At 24.6% G+C, this 24,530-nt stretch overlaps 3 protein-coding genes across 4 annotated transcripts; 2 read left to right on the forward strand and 1 right to left on the reverse strand.

Moving 5' to 3' along the window:
- Nucleotides 1-6,237: 6,237 nt before the first annotated feature.
- On the forward strand, nucleotides 6,238-7,409 carry OCT59_029820 (uncharacterized protein; the record flags this gene model as incomplete). Its single annotated transcript, XM_066146227.1, has 6 exons — nucleotides 6,238-6,404; nucleotides 6,591-6,666; nucleotides 6,752-6,814; nucleotides 6,880-6,918; nucleotides 7,035-7,076; nucleotides 7,143-7,409. The coding sequence occupies 6 exons, from the start codon at nucleotides 6,238-6,240 to the stop codon at nucleotides 7,407-7,409; spliced, it is 654 nt and encodes a 217-aa protein (XP_065994894.1).
- Nucleotides 7,410-11,452: 4,043 nt separating this feature from the next.
- On the forward strand, nucleotides 11,453-15,746 carry OCT59_029821 (uncharacterized protein; the record flags this gene model as incomplete). Of its 2 annotated transcripts, XM_066146228.1 has the most annotated exons (8): nucleotides 11,453-11,533; nucleotides 11,614-12,078; nucleotides 12,157-12,636; nucleotides 12,705-13,208; nucleotides 13,290-13,805; nucleotides 13,869-14,342; nucleotides 14,414-14,854; nucleotides 14,931-15,746. In XM_066146228.1, the coding sequence occupies 8 exons, from the start codon at nucleotides 11,453-11,455 to the stop codon at nucleotides 15,744-15,746; spliced, it is 3,777 nt and encodes a 1,258-aa protein (XP_065994895.1). The 2 variants fall into 2 exon arrangements, with proteins under 2 accessions (XP_065994895.1, XP_025176815.2); XM_025308604.2 differs by lacking the exons at nucleotides 11,453-11,533; nucleotides 11,614-12,078; nucleotides 12,157-12,636; ... (1 more) ...; nucleotides 13,290-13,805; nucleotides 13,869-14,342 and having other exon boundaries at nucleotides 14,786-14,854.
- Nucleotides 15,747-18,316: 2,570 nt separating this feature from the next.
- OCT59_029822 (uncharacterized protein) lies at nucleotides 18,317-19,288 on the reverse strand (the record flags this gene model as incomplete). The annotated part of the gene is made up of 7 exons (XM_025332115.2): nucleotides 18,317-18,348; nucleotides 18,416-18,484; nucleotides 18,583-18,648; nucleotides 18,717-18,752; nucleotides 18,824-18,874; nucleotides 18,944-18,955; nucleotides 19,027-19,288. The coding sequence occupies 7 exons, from the start codon at nucleotides 19,286-19,288 to the stop codon at nucleotides 18,317-18,319; spliced, it is 528 nt and encodes a 175-aa protein (XP_025176814.2).
- Between the last annotated feature and the right edge of the window lie 5,242 nt (nucleotides 19,289-24,530).

Genomic DNA, 24,530 nt, shown 5'->3' on the forward strand with positions numbered 1-24,530 from the left:
ATTTTTGGGCAACGAGAAACCATCGAAGCTGCATATTGGGTGATTTTTTTGAAGGTGTCACTAAGAACTTGGAGACAATATAACGAAACCTGTAAATTATAAGATTTATAAACCTCCAAAGATCACATTCATATTATTATACAATTGCCTGTCATTACTTCTCGTTTTAACTAAAAAAGATTTTGTATATTTTAAAAATATTTTTCCTGATGGTCTTGATGATGAAGTTACTATATTTTTCAAATTCAGCCTCCAGACTTTCCCCAATGCTTTGCCGCCAAGATATATATTTGACTCCAAGATTATTAATTACTACAGATGTTGCATTAATAGCAAGTTGGATTGATAAGAAAAAGGAACACCTTATCATTTTAAAGATTTACCTTTTAAATTTAATCTTATCTGTTATTTGTCGTGCTAGTCGCGATGGTTTTGGGATTGATAAATTCCATAAACATTGCGATAATAAGGGACCAACTGTTCTTATAATTACACCCAAAAGATTGGTGGATATAATCCATTAGAATGGTGTCGTACAAAAATGGTAGCAGATGAAAGATCTCGTAACCACAAAAAATTATCAATGTAAAACGTCAAATAGTTTTTATTTTCATTAACAAATCGATTTAATCCTATATTAAGTCGAGTCAATTTTGAAAAGGAAGCAATCATTTGGAGTAAAAATGAGGGACCATATTTTTGGTTACAATCAAATCATCAGGATCTTTTATTAATAATATTGTTGGTAAAAAGCAAGCAACATTCATATGAAAAGAAAATCATTAATAAAGAAACTTTTGAAATAGAGGAATATGAAGTATTTCAAGTTATTGATAATAGATTATCTACCTTTATATTTAGTTAGGTTTCAAAAGATTTTTAAGAAAATTTTTACTTATTATTCTTATAATTCTGTGTTTATATTGGCTTTATTCTAGAGGTACTAGGAGTTTTAGTACATCACTAATATTTTTGAAAATATACTGTAATAAGTTACGCAGTAATGGGTTTTTCGGTTAGTGATGTAATGATTGATATACGCCCACAGAAATAGTTATAAAATTTGACGTCATATAAAAGATTACGTGAGAAATTATTGCAAACACATGTATACTATCGGAGTTTACATGTTTGTAACATGACTCATCATGGTTAAGTAAAATATAGTATAAAAAACCACTTTTTTCTCTTTATTCTCTTCAACTCCTCTCTCCTTTTTTATTCCTTCTCGCTTTTCTTTTTCTTTTATTTATTTTTTTCTCGTTAAGTATGGTAATAGGTAAGGCACAACCAACTCCACATCTCATTTTAAACCGTAGGTACGACCAACTTCACGTTAAAAACTTTAAAAAAGTTAAAGCCATACTTAAACAAATTTTTCTAATAAAATTGAGTCGAGAAACCTGTGTTTATTGCTCGTTCGACTTTCCCACATTACGTATATATACGTACGTATTTTATGTATGTATGTACATAGTACGTATGGTGTATATATGTAAACCAAATAATTAGATGGGGGGATGAGAAAGCTTATTTTTGATTTTACAAAAATAATTTCTTTCTTGTTCTGATGCACATGTGCATAAGTAGTCGTATCTGGGGCCAGAACATAACTAAAAAAACACAGTTTACATATAGAATTGGTCAAGTTGTGAATGTTGTTATATTATATATATATCTATATGTCCGAACGTCTCTGCTCAATTTTTGTTCTTAACAACCCAAATATTTTTTTTTTTAATCCTATTAATTATAAACTGGTTGTATAAGATTATAGGTAAGTGATTTCTTTTTTACCCTGAGCGAAGCTTGCCACCTCTACGTGGTGTTCAGGAGAAACAGTTGTAAGTTAATAACTGGCCAAGAGCAAGCAATATTTGCAATATTTCATTTTACATATTTTTGGAATTATTGCACCATTTTGTATTGAATGTCACGTAAATATGTTTATTCATAATATTAGCATCATGTTACAAAAGTTAAGGATTCTTGTTAATAAGAAATCATAATTTTATAATTAATTATAATTGGAATACTTTACTTACTATTACTACTATTTGAATAATTTATTTGCATATTCAGTTTTCAGACACTTCAGATAATTTTCTGATTTTTAAAAATTAATAAATTCCTTCAAAAAAAGTAAAACTTTAAAATTAATAATTAAAAATTATTTACTTCAATTTTGTTAATTGATATCGATGTGTTATCATTATTTTTGTTAATAAAATCGTCAACTATATGAAATAATTAGTCAAATTATTATTAAAGCTATTTGATTTTTTTTTAGAATAGTTACTATTATAAGGAATGTTATAACTATAGGTTTTACTGCGAAATGCTTTATAATTATGTTAGTTGAATACTTACATTAAATTAAATATAAATAATAGATAATGTACCTTCTTCTGTTTAATTTAAACAAAATGGTAATTTAAAACAATGTTGGTAACTTGCAAATATAATAAAAGATATATGTCTATTCATACCTTCAGTTGCATTTTTTGGTTCAGGTAGATTTTTAAATTGATAAGCTTGTAAATAATCTGCTACTTGAATTGTTAGTTTCAAATTACTTATGTCATTTATTTTTGGAGCAGTATTTGCTTTTGATATAGATAATCTGATTATTTATATATATATATTCAATTAATTTTTTAACTTTACTTTTATCTTTTTTTAACTCACTTTGATAATTTAACCTATTCATTTATTCTATAATAAAAAAAAGAGTATTAGTATCGGGCCTTTTTGTTGGATCAGCATCCCAACATCGTTCCATTAATTCTTTATATTCTAAAGGAGTTCCTGATACTATTTTTGGTCTCATTCCATTTATTATTTTTAGTGCAAGTTCACAATCATTTTCAAAATTAATAAAAGGTGGTTGGTTATCCGGATGAAATTTCCCACATAAGCATGATGCCAATACTATAAATATCAGAGGCAAAAGTAGTTTGTTTTCCACAAATAACTTCGGGTGCAATATAAGGAAGATTTCCATATATACTATTTAATGGTTTATCAGCTGGTCTACAAAATCCAAAATCGCTAAGTTTGAATAATTGAGATATAGTACCAAATAATATATTTCCAGAATGTAAATCTCTATGAATTACATTTTCTTGATGGATTTCAGAAAGTGAAAAAGTAATATTCCTAATTATTTGAATTCTTTCTTTCCATTTAAGATTATTATGGTTTTGTTGTAAATATTCTCTTAAATTAACATCCATATGATCCATTACAAGTATATAATTTCCATCTGATGTATCTTTTATTAAACCATAACATGGGACAACTTGTGAATATTTTTTACTTATAGATAAATGAGATTTACCCTAAAATTAATAAATATTACATAAAATATTTGAATTATCATCTTTCAAATACATTTAAATTACATACCTCTTCAAACCAACTTCTATTATGTATTAGCATTTTCAACATTTTCTAACTTTTTGAGTACTACATTTTGCTCTCCATATCTTTTTAATTGTTTTTCTTTTGAAACCCATTCTTCATAACTTCCATCAATCCAAACTGCTGTATAAATTTCAGAGCATCCGCCTTTGGTTAAAAATTTAATATTCTTTAGATTATCATATGGGATCCATTCTACTATATAATCTGATCTAAGTGTTTCCATTTGACATTTCACAAATTCTTTTTGTCCCTTCGTAAAAAGAAGTTTATAATAATCAAAATGTTTATTTAAAGAATTTATTGCACATGATATTTCATTTTTTGTAAGAGATTTATCAGCAAGAATAATTTGTTTTCTAAATTCAAATTGTTTGTCTAAGGTACTTTGAATATTATAATCTGTTAATACATATGCTTTATTAATTGCAATGTTAAATAATTTTTCTCGAATTTTAGTCATGGTGAATTTAAAAACTTTTGATTTTATTATAAAAAAAAATAGTCTGATTTTAAAAAGAACGGTCATTTCGTTATTGAATTATATAAACAAATATGTCATGTGACATCAAAAATGATTTCGATGTTCCGTTCATTGAACAAATATTATTATATGATTGTACTGTATTACAAGCGTACAAAGAAAAAAAGATACTCTTCAAGTAACACGCAATAGAAGTCGATTAAGTTGATTAAAATTTTATTGTTTTTGGTGATTCTGCAAACAAAATCAGAATAGAAAGAATTTTTATGTATAAAAAAAATATTAATAATTACAACAATAATAATTTAATATTATTCACGCCTTAAACATAATTATACGTGAACAACTGAACACACAAATGTTCAAATTTAAAAACACCACTTATAATTAAATGAGTTTTTTTTTACGAACAAACTTTTATTGTGCTTTTTTACCTTCAATTGTAGGTTAGAGTTTTATAATTGATGAAATCAAAATTTCCATCACGTTAAAAAGTTTATCAAAAGCTTAATTTAATAAATCACAATTTAATATTTTTTAGATAACAATTTTCCATGAACAAGAATTCCTTCAACATAAATTCTCACGTCTTCTAAATTTATCATAATTCTTGTACCGTATATAATGATTTGTTCCAGTATATTCATCATCAATTATTTTATTTACCAATACTAATTTACTAGTATATAAATTATATATTGATAAAAAGAAAATTTTTTTAAAAAAATTATTTCGTAAAAAAATAAAACTAGATTGTAAGAATTTTAAAGATTACTATTACAATTACATACACGACATTTTAATTTATTTTCATAAAAAGATTAACATCATATTATTCTTAAATTTAAGAATTGTTTTATGCTTTTTATGTAAAAAATTTGAAAATAGCGTATACCCTATCCTATATATAGCACAAAAAGTTACAAAAAGTCTAATTTTATTATTCTTTTCAATGAAACTCTTTGAATTAAAAAAATCATACCAAAAATATAATTAATGAATCTGAAAAAGTAATAGTATGCAAATGATGCATAGTATATGAAAACATTTACAAGTGATTCATCAATTTGGGACGTTTCGATCCGGATAAAAACAAATTTTGTAGTAAGCGCTTTACGAATCATAAAATTCTGATTGTTAGTTCATGGAATATTTCAGCTATCCAAAATCTGCAATTCGGGATAAAACCTCGGTTTTTTATTCGGATATTTGACCAGGTCAAACTACCAATAAATACAATTGATTGCATAAATTTTTTATTAACATAGAAGAACAATGGTTTTACACATTATATACTTAATTTGCATATTGTCTAATACTATTAAATATTTATATTTTTGTATTTCATAGTAACATCATAATAATTTCTATTAATACGACCAATACATGTAATCATATCATTTTTTTTTCTTGATTTAAGGAAGGAGATGAAATATTTTATTCTTCAAATTCCATTCAGAAAAAGTAAATGAAATTAAAATTAGCTAATGATAAGAATTTTGATCTTGAAATTTCTGAATTCTTTAAATAATTTACAATATATAAATATATAAAATAAAAATATAATTAGAAGTAGTAAAGTTTTTTGCAAATTTATATTATCGTAACTATGTTATTTGCGTATTACTATTCATAATTTATATAACTTCAATTTAATTAATTGAACTATTTGAGTAAATGATTTAGCATTTGATTTTTTTAAAAAAAAATTATAAATTTATATTGTTTTGCATATTAAACCTACTTGATGGACAAATATTTATGTCAGTAATTAATATTGATAATATACTGTACAAATAATTTAATACTTTTGTTAATTAAGATTTTGAAAGAATTCACTTTCTGATAATCCTTTTAGTCATATCATCCTAAGAAAAAAAATACTTTTACGTTGTCAAACAAAGCAATGTAAAAATTTAATTATTTATTATGTATTATTTTCAATCCACCAGAGAATAATAATTTTTTTTTTCTTTTTCATCATGAAAAACTAGTAAAGGCAATAGTTAATTAAAATTTTTTTTTTTTACAAGTTAATAATTGTTATTTACATTATACACCCATATCAACTTTTACCTCAAAAATTAAATTAATATTAGAGGCAGCAATTGAAATGATAAAACTATGATTATATTAAAAAATGAGAGAAAGAAATTGAAATATTATAAACGCTGTGTCATTATTAGCCGCGTGCGGCGCAGCGCCAGTCAGCTGGTCGTGGAATTCGACCAATAGAATTGATTGACCAATGCAAAAATGCAAACTCATGCGCCTTATCGTAATAGAAGGTTTCCCTAACTGTATTTTTTTTTTTTGCTAAATTTTTCAAAATGATTCTACTTAATTCCCCACTATCAACTGACATTCTTAACATTCTAAGAAAACGAATAAATTATAATGAATTTGAAAATAATATTCCAAATATTATTGTATTTGATGAACTATCAAGTAGTAAATCTTCTTTTTTACGACGTTTATCTGTTTTACCAAATTACAGGTAAGAGTGAAAAACATAATTTCTTTCATATAAAAAAAAGAGAAACATAGATTTATAAACGTTATATCTTTGAATTATAAGGATAAAGAACGTTAAATACATGTTCTTTGTGACTAGTTTAACAAACCTTATTATTTATAAATTAATTTAATTAATTCAATATTTTTTTTCAATGAAACTGCGAAGATATTCCAAAAGAAACTTTGCCGATTGTTTAGAAAAAATTGTTTCCATCAATTCTTACGATTATTCGAAAGTGGTGGTTAGTGAGCGGTTCTGTAAAAGTGTCATTTATGTTAGTTGGTAATATGCTAAAAATATTATCTATTTTGGTAATGTTAAAAAAGGACTTTTCAAATTGGACATATGAAAATAAACTTATACTAATAAAGATATTGAGGCTGATGATAGTAAGTAGTTCAAATAGAAATATCATTTGTAATAAATCAAAAATGCTAATATTCTTTTGATTTAGGTTAATTTAAGAACACATTACTTGGCTTCAGAAATGAAAGTAAGTGTATTTTAAATAATTTCACAAACTTGAAACTCGCTCAACATTGCTTAATAAAGGAATTTTCAAATTGGGAAATCTGGAAATAATGAATAATAATTAATAATGTTATAAAGGAATTTCAGAAATCCTACGTAGAAATACTTGAACTGACGACAGTGAGTGGTTCATGTAGAACTGTCATTTGTATTAATTGGAAAAATGCTAATATGTTTTCAATTTAGAAACTTTTAAGAGATATTCACTCACTATCAGAAACAAATAAGGATATTCGTTATTATTTAAGCAAACGAACAAAAATATTAAATACAAAAGTTGCTCAGAATGATATCTATTCATATTATTCTGGAAAATGTGGAAAATGTGGTAAGAAGTATGCAGATATGACAAATAAATGGTGTAAATCATGTCAAATAAATCATTTAAAAAATAATTTTACAAACTGGACTAGTAAAAATGAAAAGATAGTTTCATTCAATAAATTCAATTAAAAATTAATGATATAATTTTTGAATGGATACCATATGATCAATTTACTGATAAAAGCGATAAATGTGATTTCATTAAAATATGGAAAAATGGTCCATTATATAATGATAAAAAAATATTGTTAAGGAAATCAAATAAAGAAGTTGATTTAAAACATTTATATAATTCATATAATATGATCAATAAAATTTTTCTGATTTTCTTTTTGCTTCTTTTCTGCTATTGAATGCTTCAAATGATGAACAAGTGAAACTTTTTTGTAAATTGCGGTTCCTTTAGCCATTTGGTTAGTAAATTCTGCTTTTTCGCACTAAACACCAATAATAAAAGGTTTATCTTCAATTTGTTCGATATGTTCGATATTCTAGCCATTCATACATTAATAGCTATTTTTATTATCTTGATTTGGTTTATTTTTCCTTTTATTTGTGTTATTAACATGATCTTGTTCTGTTTTTCCGGGTAAAAACAGTTTTCCATCAGTAAACATGAAAAATTCAATGTGCAAAAAATTCACGCAAATATGTTATTTTAAAATCCCCACATAGATAAATTGTATTTGCAAACCTTATATTAATTCACATGTTAATTATATCCAATAAAAACCTTACACGAAATTTTTAATGATATTTGTAAATAAAATTACCAAACTCATTTACGAAAATATAAAAACTTTCTTTCATATTATATAAATAAATGGTTTGTGCGCGATGCGTACAGATGTGCGCAAATGTGCGGAAAGTAATGACTAATGATGTGCGGAAATGTGCGCAAATGTGCGGAAAATAAGCAACAATGTGCGGAAGCGGAAATGTGCAAAAATGTGCGCGATGTGCGGAAATGTGCAGAAAGTAATGACTAATGATGTGCGGAAATGTGCGCAAATGTGCGGAAAATAAGCAACAATGTGCGGAAGCGGAAATGTGCAAAAATGTGCGCGATGTGCGGAAATGTGCGGAGTTTTTAAAAATTTTGCGCGCGCACACTCTGCAGTTCGCACATTGAATTTCAAACACTGGTTGTACGATAGTACATCAAATAACACAAAGACAAAAAAATGCTAATAGCTAGCGAGTATAATGTGACACGGAATCATTTTACTAACAACAATTGAGAAGAACGTATATAACTTAGTATGTCAATCATCAGATCTTAACATATTCGCATTTATTTATTTATTTATTCGGAATTTTTTCATTTCTGTTTTTCCTTTTTCTCTAATAGAATTAGAGCTTAGATCCGTTATCCGTATTTTACGGTGTAATACCTAAGCCCGTGATAAGTCACGTTGCCACCTTAGATATTGACAAAATATTACTTTATTAATAATATAAATAAATACAATAATATGCTTGGTTTAATAATATTAAATAATGGTTAAATATTTATCCTAAAATTTTAAAATAATTCTCAAAATTCGTAAACTTTTTTTTGGGAGGTTAAAATAATTTGCTATTTATATTGTAATACCTATTGAACTGTCCTACACCTTTTTATGTTAAGCGTTGCCTCAAAAATTAAATATTTACTAAACACATTGCTAAAAAGCATTGTTCCATATTATCCAAACTAGGGATTGGAATCGATTAATCGAAAATCGACAAAACATAGTAAAATCGATTCTCGAGAATCGATTCTCAGCAATTTTTTACATATAAGTTAACCTGACTCCAAAGTAATTTTTCATGCCGGCCAAGTGCTGATTATTTTCGTTGAAATTAGAAACTGATTCAAAGTTAGGTTGGTCGTCTATAAGAAAAATCTTGAAAAGATTCGATTTTCTATTCCAATCCCTCAATGGTTTAATTCGTCCTTAAATGTAAAATCATTCTGATAACCAATTAAATCATCCTAATCACTTGATCTAATAACTCATTAGTTTAACGTCATCTCGGACGCTAATCCTTCCTAATTCTGATTCATCATAGTTTAATGTCATTGCGGACCAATTAAAATACAATTTTAAACTACTAAAAATTTATAAAATATAATACTGCGCCTCACAATTAATAAATTTACTACGGCATTACAACGGATATCTAACTAAATTTATCCGGATAAATAATCCGGTTCAGAATAATTTGGGCCATATTTATAGTGATTATTGTACAAGATCGTTAAATAAATTTCCATTTTAAGAATTCATGTCTAATTTTGTGTCAAAATTTACCTTTTTGACCCTCCTCGTGTTATTTTTTGACCCGCATATACTGTATTACATAGAGGAGGGTCAAAAAAGGATGTCGTACAGGGTCAAAAAGATAATTTTTGCAATTTTGCGTGAGACGCTATCGCCAAAAAGGAAATGATCGTCTTCACGATTAAAATTAATCCGGATAATTCGGATAAATTATCCGTTTATCCGGAGAGTTTTTTCATTTCTTGCTTTTTTTTCCTTTAATAGAATTCTCCGAACTCTTTTTTCCCATAAATGGACGGTGTTCGTGTCGTAATATCAATTGGTAATTATCTAAATTCATTTTTTAAATACTGCTATTATTCAGAAAATCATCACTAAAAAATTTCATTTATTTAAACCAAGAGATTTTGGAACAACATATTCTGTAAGTTATTCTATTTAATCTTTCTTATTTTAAACTATTGAACTTTCATTAAATCATTGTAAAATTTTTAGGGATTCACATATGCACATAAAGTGAATAACGAAATTATTACGAATGATACTTGGCCTGACCAAATCGGTCCATTAAAAACAAATACAGTATTACAGTATGATGAAAATTTTAAATTTGTCGAAGAATGGGGTTATCCAGCGTTAGCTAAAAGACCAAAAAAAAGTAAAGGAAAGTCAAAAATCAGTTTGTTTCAGAACCGGTTGAGCATTTTAAATTACATTTATATAATATTCCCGATGATGAGAAACCTGTTCTGCCTAAAGGAGTAAATTATAGGAAAGCCATCATTGATTACTTGAAATGTATGGGAAAAGTAAGAATTTTTGTATTTATTTAAGTATGGTCTTTTTTGCTGATAGTTGATCAAGGAGATAATAGGAACTAAATGGCCGAATGTAAAACATGTTAACAGTTGTTTTATATATTTAAAAATTTTTAATATTAATATTAATTTTGTTTTTTATTTATTTGTACAAATAGGTTAACATATATTTAACAGATGCTAGTTTTAATTGCAACGTATATGGAATATCTCAAAATCCAGTTACAGAAGATTATTTAATAGCTTTTCAAGATAGATATTGTGTCAAATGTGATAAAAAATACACAAATGCTAAGTATAGATGGTGTAAAGTATGTCAAATAAATCATTTAAAAAGTAATTTTACAAACTGGACTAGTAAAAATGAAAAGATAGATAATTTCATTCAAAAAATTCAATTAAAAATTAATAATTATAATGATATAATTTTTGAATGGATACCATATGATCAATTACTGATAAAAGTGATAAATGTGATTTCATTAAAATATGGAAAAATGGTCATTATATTATAATTATGATAAAAAAATATTATTAAGGAAATCAAATAAGGAAGTTGTTTTAAAACATTTATATAATTCATATAATATGATTAATAAATTTTTACATAAGGTATGTTTTATATAGTATTTAGTCAAAATTTTTTAATATTAATTTTAATTTTAATTTTGTTTTTTTTTATTTATTTACACAAATACTAGGTTAAAATATATTTAACAGATGCTAGTTTTAATTGCAAAGTATATGGAATATCTCAAAATCCAGATACAAAAGATTATATAATAGTTTTTCAAGATGGTTATTGTATCAAATGTGATAAAAAATACACAAATACTAAGTATAGATGGTGTAAAACATGTCAAATAAATTATTTAAAAATAATTTTACAAACTGGACAAGTGGAAATGAAAAAATTGATAATTTTATTCAAGAAATGCAATTAAAAATTAATAATCATAATGATATTATAATTGAATGGATACCATATAATCAATTTAAAAATATTAAAGAAATAGGCGAGGTTGATTCTTCCAAAATTTATTCAGCAATATGGAAAGATGGTCCATTAAATTATGATTTTGATAAAATGGAATTAAAAAGAATATCTTCTAAAAATGTTTCTTTAAAATGGTTACAAATTACTAATTCTGATGAATTTTTAATTAAGGTAATATATTTTTTATAAATTTCTAAAATAATTTTGAAAATTAGGAATATTATAATGATTCATTTTTTATGTACAAATAGGTTAAAGCATGTTTAAGCATTGTTAATTGTAAAATATATGGAATATCTCAAAATCCAGATACAAAAAATTATATTATAGTATTTCAAAATGGATACTGTCTTAAATGTGGTAAAAAATATACAAACATCAAGTATAAATGGTGTAAATCATGTCAAATAAATTATTTTAAAAATAATTTTACAAACTGGACAAGTAAAAATGAAAAAATTGATGTTTTTATTCAAGAAATACAATTAAAAGTTAATAATCATAATGATATTATAATTGAATGGATACCATACGATCAATTTGAAAATATTAAAAAAATAGGTAAAGGAAATTTTACTATGACAGTATTTTCAGCAATATGGAAGAATGGACCATTAAATTATTATTGTAGTAAAATGGAATTGAAAAGAATGTTTAACAAAAATGTTTCTTTAAAATTTTTACAAAACATTAATGTTAATGAATTCTTAACTAAGGTACGAATCTTTTATGAATTTAATTACTTCATTTTATAATATTATAATAATAATAATTCCTTTTTTATGTATAATTAGGTTAAAATGTACTTAAAAAATACTGATAGTAATTATAAAATGTATGGAATATCTCAACATCCAGATACAAAAGATTTTATCATAGTTTTACAAGATAAATATTACATAGAATATAGTAAAAATTATTGTAAAAATTGTAATGAAGTATATACAAATATAAAATATAAATGGTGTAAACCATGTCAAACAAATAATTTAAAATTAAATTTCGGTGAAAATAAAATAATTAATGATTTGATTTTAGAAATGCAATCAGAAATCAATAATCCATTTGATATAGTATTTGAATGGATACCATGCAATCAGTTTAATGACATTGAAGAAGTAGGAAAAGATGTTCTTGAAATAGTATATTCAGCTATATGGAAAGATGGTCCATTATATTATAATGGAAAAAAATGGTTAAGAAAATCAAATACAAAAGTTGCTTTAAAATGTTTATATAACTCACAAAATAATATTAATGAATTTTTAAATAAGGTATGACATTTTTTTGTAATTCAATTTAATTAAAATATTGAATAATAAAATTTTTTCTTAATAAATAGGTTAGAACACATTCAACAAATGTTTATAATTGTAATAATATTCAAATACATGGAATATCTCAGAATCCAAATACAAATGATTATATAATAATTCTTCAAAGTAAATATTGTGAAGAATATAGTAAAAAGTGTTGTATAAAATGCATGGAAAAATATACAAACATAATGTATAAATGGTGTAAGTCTTGTCAAATAGATTTCCTAGAAAAAAATTTTAAAACTTGGACTAGTGGCAATAAAAAAATTAATGATTTCATTCAAAAAATGCAATTAAAAACCGATAACTTATGGGATATAATATTTGAATGGATACCATACAACCAGTTCAATAAAGTTAAAAAAATAGGTAGAGGTAATATTGCTACAATATATTCAGCAATATGGAAAAATGGTCCATTGTATTATAATTATAATAAAAATGAATTGACAAGAAGGTCAAATAGAAAAATTGCTTTGAAATGCTTATATAATTCACAAAATAATATTGATGAACTTTTAAATAAGGTATGAATAATAATATAATTTGTAAATTTAATTTAAATATTTCTTTTTTTTAATATATAAATTATATTTTGTATATTCTAGATTAATACGTTTTTATCAAATAAGGATAATAATAATTTTAAAACGTATGGAATATCTCAAAACCCAGATACAGGAAATTATGTTATAGTCCTTCAAGATAAATATTATAAAGAATATGGCAAAAGTTATTGCAAGCAGTGTACTGAAAAATATACAAATGTAGATAATAAATGGTGTAAACCATGCCAGATAAATTCTTTAAAAAATAATTTTACGTATTGGACTAGTAAAAATAGGAAAATTGATGATTTTATTCAAGAAATGCAATTAAAAATTAATAATTGGGATGATATAATATTTGAGTGGATACCATATGACCAGTTTAATGATATTAAAGAAATAGGTAAAAGTACTATTTATTCTGCAGTATATTCAGCAATATGGAATGATGGTCCATTATATTATGATAATAATAAAATGGAATTGAAAAGAGTATCAAAAAGAAATATCATCTTAAAATCTTTACATTATAATATATGTAATTTACAAAATACTATCAATAAATTTTTAAACAAGGTAAGAAGTCCTTTGTGATTTTAAATCGAAAATTTTTTTAATATTCTTTTCACATTTAAATAGGTTAATACATATACGGGTAATAGTAAAATATATGGAATATCTCAAAATCCAGATACAAACGATTATATAATAATTTTCCAGGAAACATATTGTGCAGAATATGGTATAAAATATTGTGAAAAATGTGATGAGAAATATACGGATACAAAGTATAAATGGTGTAAATCGTGTCAAATAAATAATTTCAAAAAAAATTTTATAGACTGGACCAATGGAAATAAACAAATTAACGATTTTATTCAAGAACTACAATTAAGAATTAATAATTGGAACGATACAGTATTTGAATGGATACCATATAGCAAGTTTAGTAATATTAAAGAAATAGGTAAAAGCGGTTATTCTTCAATATATTCAGCAATATGGAAGGACGGTCCATTATATTATGATCATAAGAATAGTAAGGAGTGGATAAGAAAATCAGATAAAAAAGTTGTATTAAAATGCTTAATGACCAGCGAATTTTTGAATGTGGTATGAAACTTAAACCTTTGATCTAAAAAATATATCTATTATTATATATTAATTTTTTTTATATTTAATAGGTTAAAGCATACTTGGCAGATAAGGATAGGATTATTCTTAAAGTATATGGAATATCTCAAAATCCAGATACAAAAGATTACGTTATAGTTTTACATAATAGTAAGATGATTGAAATTTATGAAAGATATGTGAAAAAATCTATTACAAATTGGTTTTATAATTTGCTAATCGACGAAAAAATCATAGATTTTATTCAACAAATGCAATTAAAAATTAATTATTATTATGATATAATATTTGAATGGATACCATACAATCAATTTGATGATATTGAAGAAATAGGCAAAGGTGGTTTTGCTACGGTATATTCAGCAATATGGGAAGATGGTCCATTATATTTTGATGATAATAAAAAGGAGTGGACAAGAGAAATGAACAAAAAGGTTGCTTTAAAATGCTTACGTAGTTCACGAAATATCAATGAGAGATTTCTAAACGAGGTATGAGATTACAGTATAAAACATTTTATAAGTTGTTCATTGATTTAAATGTAACAATTATTTTTTTTTTTAATAGGCTAAAGAATACTCAATCGATAGTCTTAATATTCTTAGAATATATGGAATATCTCAAAATCCGGATACTAAAAATTATATTATGATTCTTCAATATGCGGAGGGTGGTGATTTTAATAAATGGATAAATGGAAATTATGAGAATTTTGATTGGACGAATAAAATAAAAGTATTAAATAATATTATTAATGGTCTTAAAGAAATTCATCAAAAAAAGAAAGTTCATCATGATTTTCATACAGGTAACATATTATTTCTTTTTAGTAGCATTAGTGATATTAGTGATTATACACGTATTTCAGATATGGGATTATGTGGAGAAGTTGATAATATTGATGAAGAAAAAATTTATGGAGTTATGCCTTATGTAGCACCTGAAGTACTAAGAGGAAAACTTTATACTCAAGCAGCGGACATATATAGCTTTGGTATGGTTATGTATTTTATAGCAACCGAAAGACAACCTTTTGCTAATCGTGCGCATGATGAATTTTTGGCATTAGATATATGTGAAGGAGTTAGACCCGAAATAAATAAATTGAAAGCACCAAAATTTTATATAGAGTTAATGAATAAATGTTGGGATTTAAATCCAAATAAAAGACCAAATGCAACAGAAATAAGTGATCAAATAAGTCTTTGGAAAAATGATGATTTTGAACATGTAGAAAATTATCGAAAAGCAAATCTTTTTAAAAGGGACCAATTAATAAATCATCCGCAAGCTATTTATACATCTCGAATACTCAATCCTTATACAAAAAATCTATCAAAATATTATAATTCCAATTGTTCAGAATGTGCAATTGTTGATTAAAAATAAGCAGTATATTATTATATAGTTTTTGTTCAACACTGATTGTGAAGTAGATGTAAAAAATTTTTTTACATAAATAAAATCAGTTTGTAATTGAACAAATATAAATACATTATAATTGAAAATTTTAATAAATTTTTACATCATTAATTAAAGTATATTTGTTCGGATTGTTTTCATATATATTTAATTAACTGAAAAAGTATTGGTCAATTATTATCATTGATATATATACTGTATCATCAATTTCTTTAAATTTATGTCCTAAATAATTTTCAGCACAAAGCATTCGATATTTATTACATTTTAATGTTTACATCAAGTAAAGTTTAATTAGTGATCCCGTGCCCTATAAAATTTTTATCCGTTATTTCTGTAAAAACTCCCTAAAAATGAGCCTTTCACGGATCCATTCACGGAAAATGTAAATAATTTGATAAATTCCGTGATATAAGGCTATTAATTCCGGAAATATGAGCCTTTTACGGAAAAAAAAAGACGGAATAATAAAATTGGATCGACTTTTTTTACAGGGTGAGTCCAAGTGCAAAAGTGCAAATTTATGCAATTTTTTTCTGATACCCGTTAAATACATAATATTTATTCCAAATTTTCAAATAGTTTATTTTTTAAAATAATTTTTTCACATAATTTTTTACACGCCAAGATTCCATTTTCTGCAGATCTTTACAGCTGACTCGTGGATCACGAACTAAACTAATACTGAAAGCAAAATATATAAACTAGCTTGAAAAATATTAAAATATTAACAAATATTATTTTATGAAATAATTAATTATTTTATTATAGTGATTTTTTAATGGTACAATAATTTTCTATTTTAATATTTTAAATATATAAAATCATTTTTAATGATTTGTTAATTAAAATTTTGAACTTTTACTTATTTTTCAATATCGACGTAAATTTTTTTATATTTCAAATCACCGGGTGATCATCACCGGTGATCATGATAGTTAGAAAAATTCTTTTTATATTTATAAATTATTTTACTTTAATGCTATTTTCTTATCGATTTACTTATTCAAATTTACTAGTATAAAAATGAAAGTGATTAGTTTAAATAATGCTTACGTGAAGTATCTATCTGATACATCATTGTTTCGTCATTTTTATAATAAATCTAGTGTATATTGAATTGAATAACTAATTATATTATATTAAATCAGTATTAAATCGAACATTCTTTACGATACAGATGAGTCTCATTTAATTATAAAATTTCAATTATTTTTTTTAATTTCGAATTTATTTAATTATCAAAAATTTGAAACCTAATTTTTATACTGTATCCGGTTTCTCTTTATCGTAAATCCGAATCGAAGAAATTGGATTTATTTCCAAAGAATTGGAAATCAGGTTTCAAACTCTAAATATTATATAAATAAACTTAATTATTGTATATGTTCTAAGTAAGCACTGGACATTTTTTACGTATGTTATTGATCACTTTATAATAGTGATACACAAATTTTGGTCGCTTCATAATTAGTGATATACAAAATTTTGATCACTTTATTATAAAATAATAAATAAGATAAGATACACGAAAAAAGTCTCAGTTACTTACGTCATACATATCCAATAACTTTATTATCAGTCATGTTTATGATAACTGATTTACACTAGGATGCTACTCTATCATGTGGCCTTCGGCCATATGATATACATAGCAATCCTAGTGGTAAATCAGTTATCATCTACAACATGACCGATAACAATTACTTATTTAATGAAATAAAACTTTTAAGATTTGATAAATAATCACTTTTATTATTTATTGATTTAAATATTAGAAATTTTATAAATTAAGAAATTAAAATATCATTCATAATTTTTAACTTTACCAACAATATGATCGTTATAATAAGTTATGAAAAATAAATTCAATGTATATATTTAAAAGTATTTTTAAACGCGTACTTTCTTGTTTTAAATAAATAATATTTAGCTTTCTTAATTTCTTAGCTTCGCTACTAAAAATTTAAAAAAAAAAATTATAAAAATCCAATCAGCTATCTATTAAATTTCAGAGCATCCATTTTTAGTTAAAATTATTTTCTTTTTTGTCATGGCGTTTTATTTGAAATTTGTCAATTTAACATTATTTTTATGTAATTAGTTTGAAATATATATATATATATTTTTAATAATTTACAATATTCACAATATAATATAACTAAACGTCAATCTTTACAATTTTCATAAGTTCTAAGGATAACTTTACAATAAACAAAATTTCAATTAATATCTTTACTGCGTATGATTTTTTCATTCTTGTAAGAGGTTCGTCAAGCAAGAATAATTTTCCTTTAAATTTATGTCGTTCTCTATATTATTTTAAATGTTGACCTTTAATAATACATATACACTATGAAGTCCAACAATACGTGATTTATTCATCATAATTTAATGATTTTATTTATTAACTCATATATTTATTTATAAAATAAAGTGAATTATTCAAATTACAAACTAAGAAACTTGCAAATATTTGCTACTCTAAACCTTAGTGCTTAAATAATTCTAAATAATAATTATAATTAAATTTAATTTAATAGATAGTTAAGATCCATTTTACCTAAAAATTGGTTATTATAAGTTAATATTAATCATACGCAAGAAAGATATTCTAAAATCTTACTTACAATCAGTAACTTTTAATTCATCTCGTTTTTCTGATGAATGAAAATTTGGATTATATGTTTCATCTTCATCTAATTTTAGAATTAAAATAAAAATTATATTATATATAATTCTAAAATAATTACTTACAACGACGAAATAAAAATTTTTGATATCTAAGAATAATTACCCTTATCATTATTTTCCAACTTTACTTTCTTAGGGTTAGGGTTAACAGTTAAATTATTTTGTCCTTCTACTTTAAAGTAATAGAAAGTTAATTATTTTTTTTACTAACTGTTGATAAATAAAATGACTCATTACCATTAAAGTAAATTCTTTTATTAGATTCGTCTTCTACTATTTTTTAGGAAAATTAAAATATCGTTAAAATCATACCAACTAATAATTTCAATATTAATTAAACTTACCTGTAATCATACCATCTTGTAAATCAAAGTCAAATTGTATACTATGGTAAGCTATAAAACAACGTTATATATACTATATTTTCCCACATACAAATTGTTTAAACAAATATTGATGATTACCTTCTTGTTCTTCTATTAAATAAAATTATAGATAAACGGTTATTATGATGTTAATTAATCTTGATAAATAAAAATCTTTTTACCTTTTGTTGCATTCCTTGGTTCAGGCAAATTTTTAAAATAATAAACTCTGCTACTAGAATTTCTAAAAAAGGTGTTAATAGAGTTAGTAGAACTTATACTAAAATTTGTGTTTAATTGAAAGTTATCTATGTTTGTAATGTTATTTGTCTGTTGTTCATCATTTTCATTATTGAGATATTTTCTATATAAAGAACTTATTTCCTTATCAAGAGTATAGATATCAGGTCTTTTTGTTGGGTCAGCATCCCAACATTGTTCCATTAGTTCTTTATATTTTAAAGGAGTTCCCGGTATTATTCTTGGCCTCATTCCATTTATTATTTTTAATGCAAGATCATAATTATGTTTATAAACAAAAGGTGGTTGTCCGGATGAGATTTCCCACATAAGCATACCAATACTATAAATATCAGATGCAAAAGTAGTCCTTTTTCCACAAATAACTTCGGGTGCAATATAAGGAAGATTTCCATATATACTATTTAATGGTTTATCAGCTGGTCCACAAAATCCAAAATCACTAATTTTGAATAATTGAACTATTTGATTAAATAATATGTTTCCAGAATGTAAATCTCTATGGATTACGTTATTTTGATGGATTTGACGAAGTGCACCAATAATAGCATTAATTATTTGAATTCTTTCTTTCCATTTAAGTTTATTATGATTTTGTTGTAAATATTCTCTTAAATTTATATCATAACGACTCATTACAAGCATATAATTTCCATTTGATGGATTTTTTGTTAAACCATAGCATTCAGCAACTTGACTATATTTGTTACTTATAGATAAATGAGATTTACTCTATAAAAATTAATGCATATTAATATAAAAGAATTTTGAATCACCATTTTCAAATACATTTAAATTACATACCTCTTCAAACCAACTTCTATTAGCACTTTCAACATTTTCTAACTTTTTGAGTATTACACTTTGCCCTAATCTTTTTAATTGTTTTTCTTTTGAATCCCATTCAACATAATGACCATCAGTCCAATCTGCCGTATAAATTTCAGAGCATCCACCTTTAGTTAAATAATTAATATTTTGTAAATTATTATATGGAATCCATTCTACTATTCTATATAGATTAATTGTTTTCATTTGACATTGCCGTATTAAATTATCAATATCATTATTTCCAGATGTCCAATTTGAAAAATTTGATTTTAAATAATTTCGAACACAATGTTCACAAAATAACGTAGCTAAACATTCATCATAACAATTTTCACAAATTCTTTTTGTTCCTTCATTATAAAGAAGTTTATAAGAGTCAGAATCTTTATTTAACTGATTTATTGCAAATGATTTTTCATTTTTTGTAAGAGATTTGTCAGCAAGAACAATTTTTTTTACAAATTCAAATTGTTTGTCTATAGTATTTTGGATATTATAATCTATTAATGCATATGCTTTATTGATTACAATGTAAACTAATTCTTCTCGAATAGAAGTCATAACTGATAACAGATAACGTGAGATAAACTTTTTATTAAAAAAATTGAAATTTAATATAACAAATTCCGGTGTCGTGAAACAAGCAAATATGTCGTTGTTGATTAGACCGAGTTAATGCATAAATAAATGGTGATAAATAGAGTGATACTTGCAGATGCATTAACCAAAAACGATATAACAAAGAATGGTCAATCACGTTATTGAATTTCAAAATCACGTGAATGACGTGATCAAAGAACTAACTGTAAAAAAGGGAAGATTATGTAATTTGAAAATTTTACATACAGTATGTACGTTTATCGTTATACCACCAGTAATAACTTTTTTTTTAAGACTACTGAGAATTCTTTTATAACTTGATTTATATCAAATAAACAAATCCTCAAAATGATTTTGACAAATTACAATTTTTAGTATAGTAATAATAATTGACATTTTCACAATCCAATGTGTATAATTAAAGCATAAATTATTTATATCTGTCGTCAAATTTAAAAAATCAAAAATAGTAATTTATTTTCTTATGGTCATTTATTGTAAGATAATATAAAAATTACACTCTTATAAAAATGTTGATTGAATCGGTTCGAGTCAATCAATACTCATAGCGATCTTAGTAGTGATCGAAGCCTTTTGATTAATCAATTAGACATGATTGAGTCGAAACTCGATCAAAATCATCAAACATGTATTTTTAGACAATATTTATAGCTTCGATAATTTTAATGGATGATTTAATAATGAATTAAGTCAATTTTTTATGTTGTTTAAAATTGAGATCATTTATTATTTACTTTTATGATCTATTATAACGATAACATATTTAAATCTTAAAATTTTCTTTTTTTTTATATTCTTTATATTGTTCAATATTTGATTATATTTTTTTTATTCAAAATCTTCTATCAAATATCCTTTTCTTATTTATTATCGAATTAATAGCTCTGAACAATCTCGGGTTTTTTTTTAAAAAAAAAACGATAATAATATCCGACTTAATATTTCCTAAATCGTTATATGATTCAATTCCGGTTCACGAAAATGGATAAAATGTAAATCATCAAATTTAATTATAATTAATTAATATAAAATGCTTTATTTGTTAAAGAAAAAAAATCAAACACGATGAATAAAAATCGTGATTAAATTAAAAAAAAAATTCAAAAAGTAATTGGAGAATAATCTGATTCTATATACCCTTTTATCACCATAAAATAATGCTTAATTAAGACGTGACGGTTACGCCTCGATGATATATTCAAATGAACGAGCTTTATGCCGGAGAATATTATACTAGTCAAATGATATCAAATGGATAGTTTGCAAAAATGTAAATATTTTACTACGTAAAATGAAAATAAATTTTAACAAAAAAATTATTCCAAATTAATTCTCTATTTGCTATCTTCTATTATAAAATTTCTTGATTTATAATAGCCGACATTAAATAAATAGCAATTATAAAATACAAACTAACCTACATATATTTTGTTAAAGTTTCTACAACAGTCTCATCAATATTTTCAGAAATCTTTTGTTCAATAATCAATACGTATAGCGTCCAAGATTCTAAACTTGATATAATAAAACAGGAAGTAGTGAATTTATAAAACTACTCCTTCAAATTCCTTGATACTACTATCTTCAAATTCCTCAGTGCTATTTCCTTCAGATTCTTCAGTATTACTGGAAACTAAACTAGTTTTAAGATTTAACGTAAATAAATGTACCCTGAACGTTCAACATAACCTTAATGATTGTTTTTGGCGTCTGAACCACATACTCATCCACTTGATCTCAAAGACATACGTGGCAGAGATTATAAATCTCCTTCTATTACAAGTAAATATTAAAAAACTTAGAGGCTAAATCGTAATATAAAGAAACAAATTAAAATGGACCATCAAACCTTACGTTCTTGTATTCCTCTTTTAATAACCATTTTGCGAATCAAGAACGAAAATAACGAAAATGGACATTATTATGAATAGATAAGTTAATAAACGTCCTTTTACGCATCAATTACTCTTCCCTTCACGTTAACATACATTTCTCATCTCAATAACCTCGCTACAACAAAAATCAAGATCAAACTTTAGTATCAATACTGTATCGTTCATCATAAAATAAAATTGTAATTCCTACTCACATGTTTGGTTCATTTGGTGATGGTGACGTTTCGATAATGCTTCTTTTTTAAGTCAACCCCAATTTTATTTTTTCCCGATGTACTGTATGATCTTATTTTTAACGTTCATTATCAGCGATCAATGATGGTTATTGACTTATAAAGACTTCTTCATCGATTGGAATATTGGACTTAATAATTTTATTAGTCCAATAAAATTCAATTTTATTGGACTTATAAGCCTAGCAAACACAGTGAGTTATTATTCAAGCTCCTATTAGGCTTAAATTGTAAAACATGTCAATTTATATGGTAAATACGTATATAAAAAAAAATAAAGTAAAAAATAAATAAAAATAAATCAAATACCAATAAGAAGTGAATGAAATTTTATTATAATTATGAATATCCTCGTTGTCATGATCATGAAATTAGAAACTTCAACCTGCAATAAAAAAATTATTTTTTAAAAGTAAAAATAAAAATAAATAAATAAAATAAATTAAGCTGAGTTTGGTTATGCAGAAAAAATTTATTAAATAAACCTACTCATGTCACGAAATACTTGCAATGTCACCATTGTTCACACGGGAATCGTATACAATTTCAAAAAGTTTCGCAACATTTTCCGCCGATCTTTGAAATTAGCGATTTTTATAGCTATTTTAATGTTTCACAACCTAAATTAACGTGTTACATGCTCAATTTAAAAAACTACTTCACAATTTTAAACCAGTAAGTAAAAGAAAAAAATTAATATTTCTATTAATATTAAAAATTATTTTTTAACTTACACTCTTTTTTTTTTCCTTATAGAAATACCGTATGTATAAATAAAAGTGTAAGTTATGGTGTAGGATTTTTGATGAAGTTTTCTTTGTTCTTAATAAACTAATTTTATACTGTTTAAGATTTTTTTTTTATTAGTTAGAATTATCATTTTGCTAATTAATTTTTAAATAAATGTTCTTAAATAACAACTAAAACCTTTTAAATAAAATGAAAGGAATCAAGAATCCTTTATGAAACATCTTTTGGTAAGAAATATAATTTTTGAAAATTTTTATGGCGGATTTTATGCAAGTGAAATAATCGTTAATTTCTCAGCAAACTACATCCTAAACGAATTGTTTTTATATTCATTTGAAAGGCAAAAACTTACTCTAGCTTAACAAATAAAGATCATTCAAATTGAATCATTACACGTGGAGATATTAACGATCAAATTCAAAAATTGAAAATAAATGTATTGAACGAATTATTCAGCAACTAGTAATTCAATTCATGCGATTTTTGATTCATTGGGCTGATCGTGATTTTCTCTTTCAGATGAATACAAATTCATTCGTCTAGCTTACATACAGTATACGTTAAGTTACTTACAAGAATTTTATTCCGATTTCTAGATTTTTAATGATGTTACTTTAAAAAAAAATCAAAAATCATATAGCTAATTGAATTGGCTGTAACAACAATTCGAATTTTTTAATAAAGCTGATTTTTGGGTGTAAAAACTAATGGAGAAATGATGTCATTAGGGCAGAGCGTCAATTACAAACGTATTAGTTGTATGTATCACAAATTTTTCATCCATAATTGAATTTCGGAAATTTTTTCTAAATTTTCTAGATCGTCAAAATTTCGGATATTAATGTGGCCGAAATTGAAAATTTTGTAACAAGCAAACTGTGAATTTTTACCGGATTAATTAGAAAATTCGAATATGTACCGTATAACGGGGGCCACAGTACCCCCGGGTATGATACAGATTTCAGAGGTTTTGGCCTTATACCCCCCACCATTGCGTGAGTTTTTATTATTAGTAGATATGTATAAAACTTATATAATAATTGGGTATTTATCACGAGTAATACCTAGGTAATTATTAAATTATTTTAAATAACA

This window comes from Rhizophagus irregularis, chromosome 9 (assembly GCF_026210795.1).
Source record: "Rhizophagus irregularis chromosome 9, complete sequence".
In the NCBI taxonomy this organism is placed as follows: Eukaryota; Fungi; Glomeromycota; class Glomeromycetes; order Glomerales; family Glomeraceae; genus Rhizophagus; species Rhizophagus irregularis.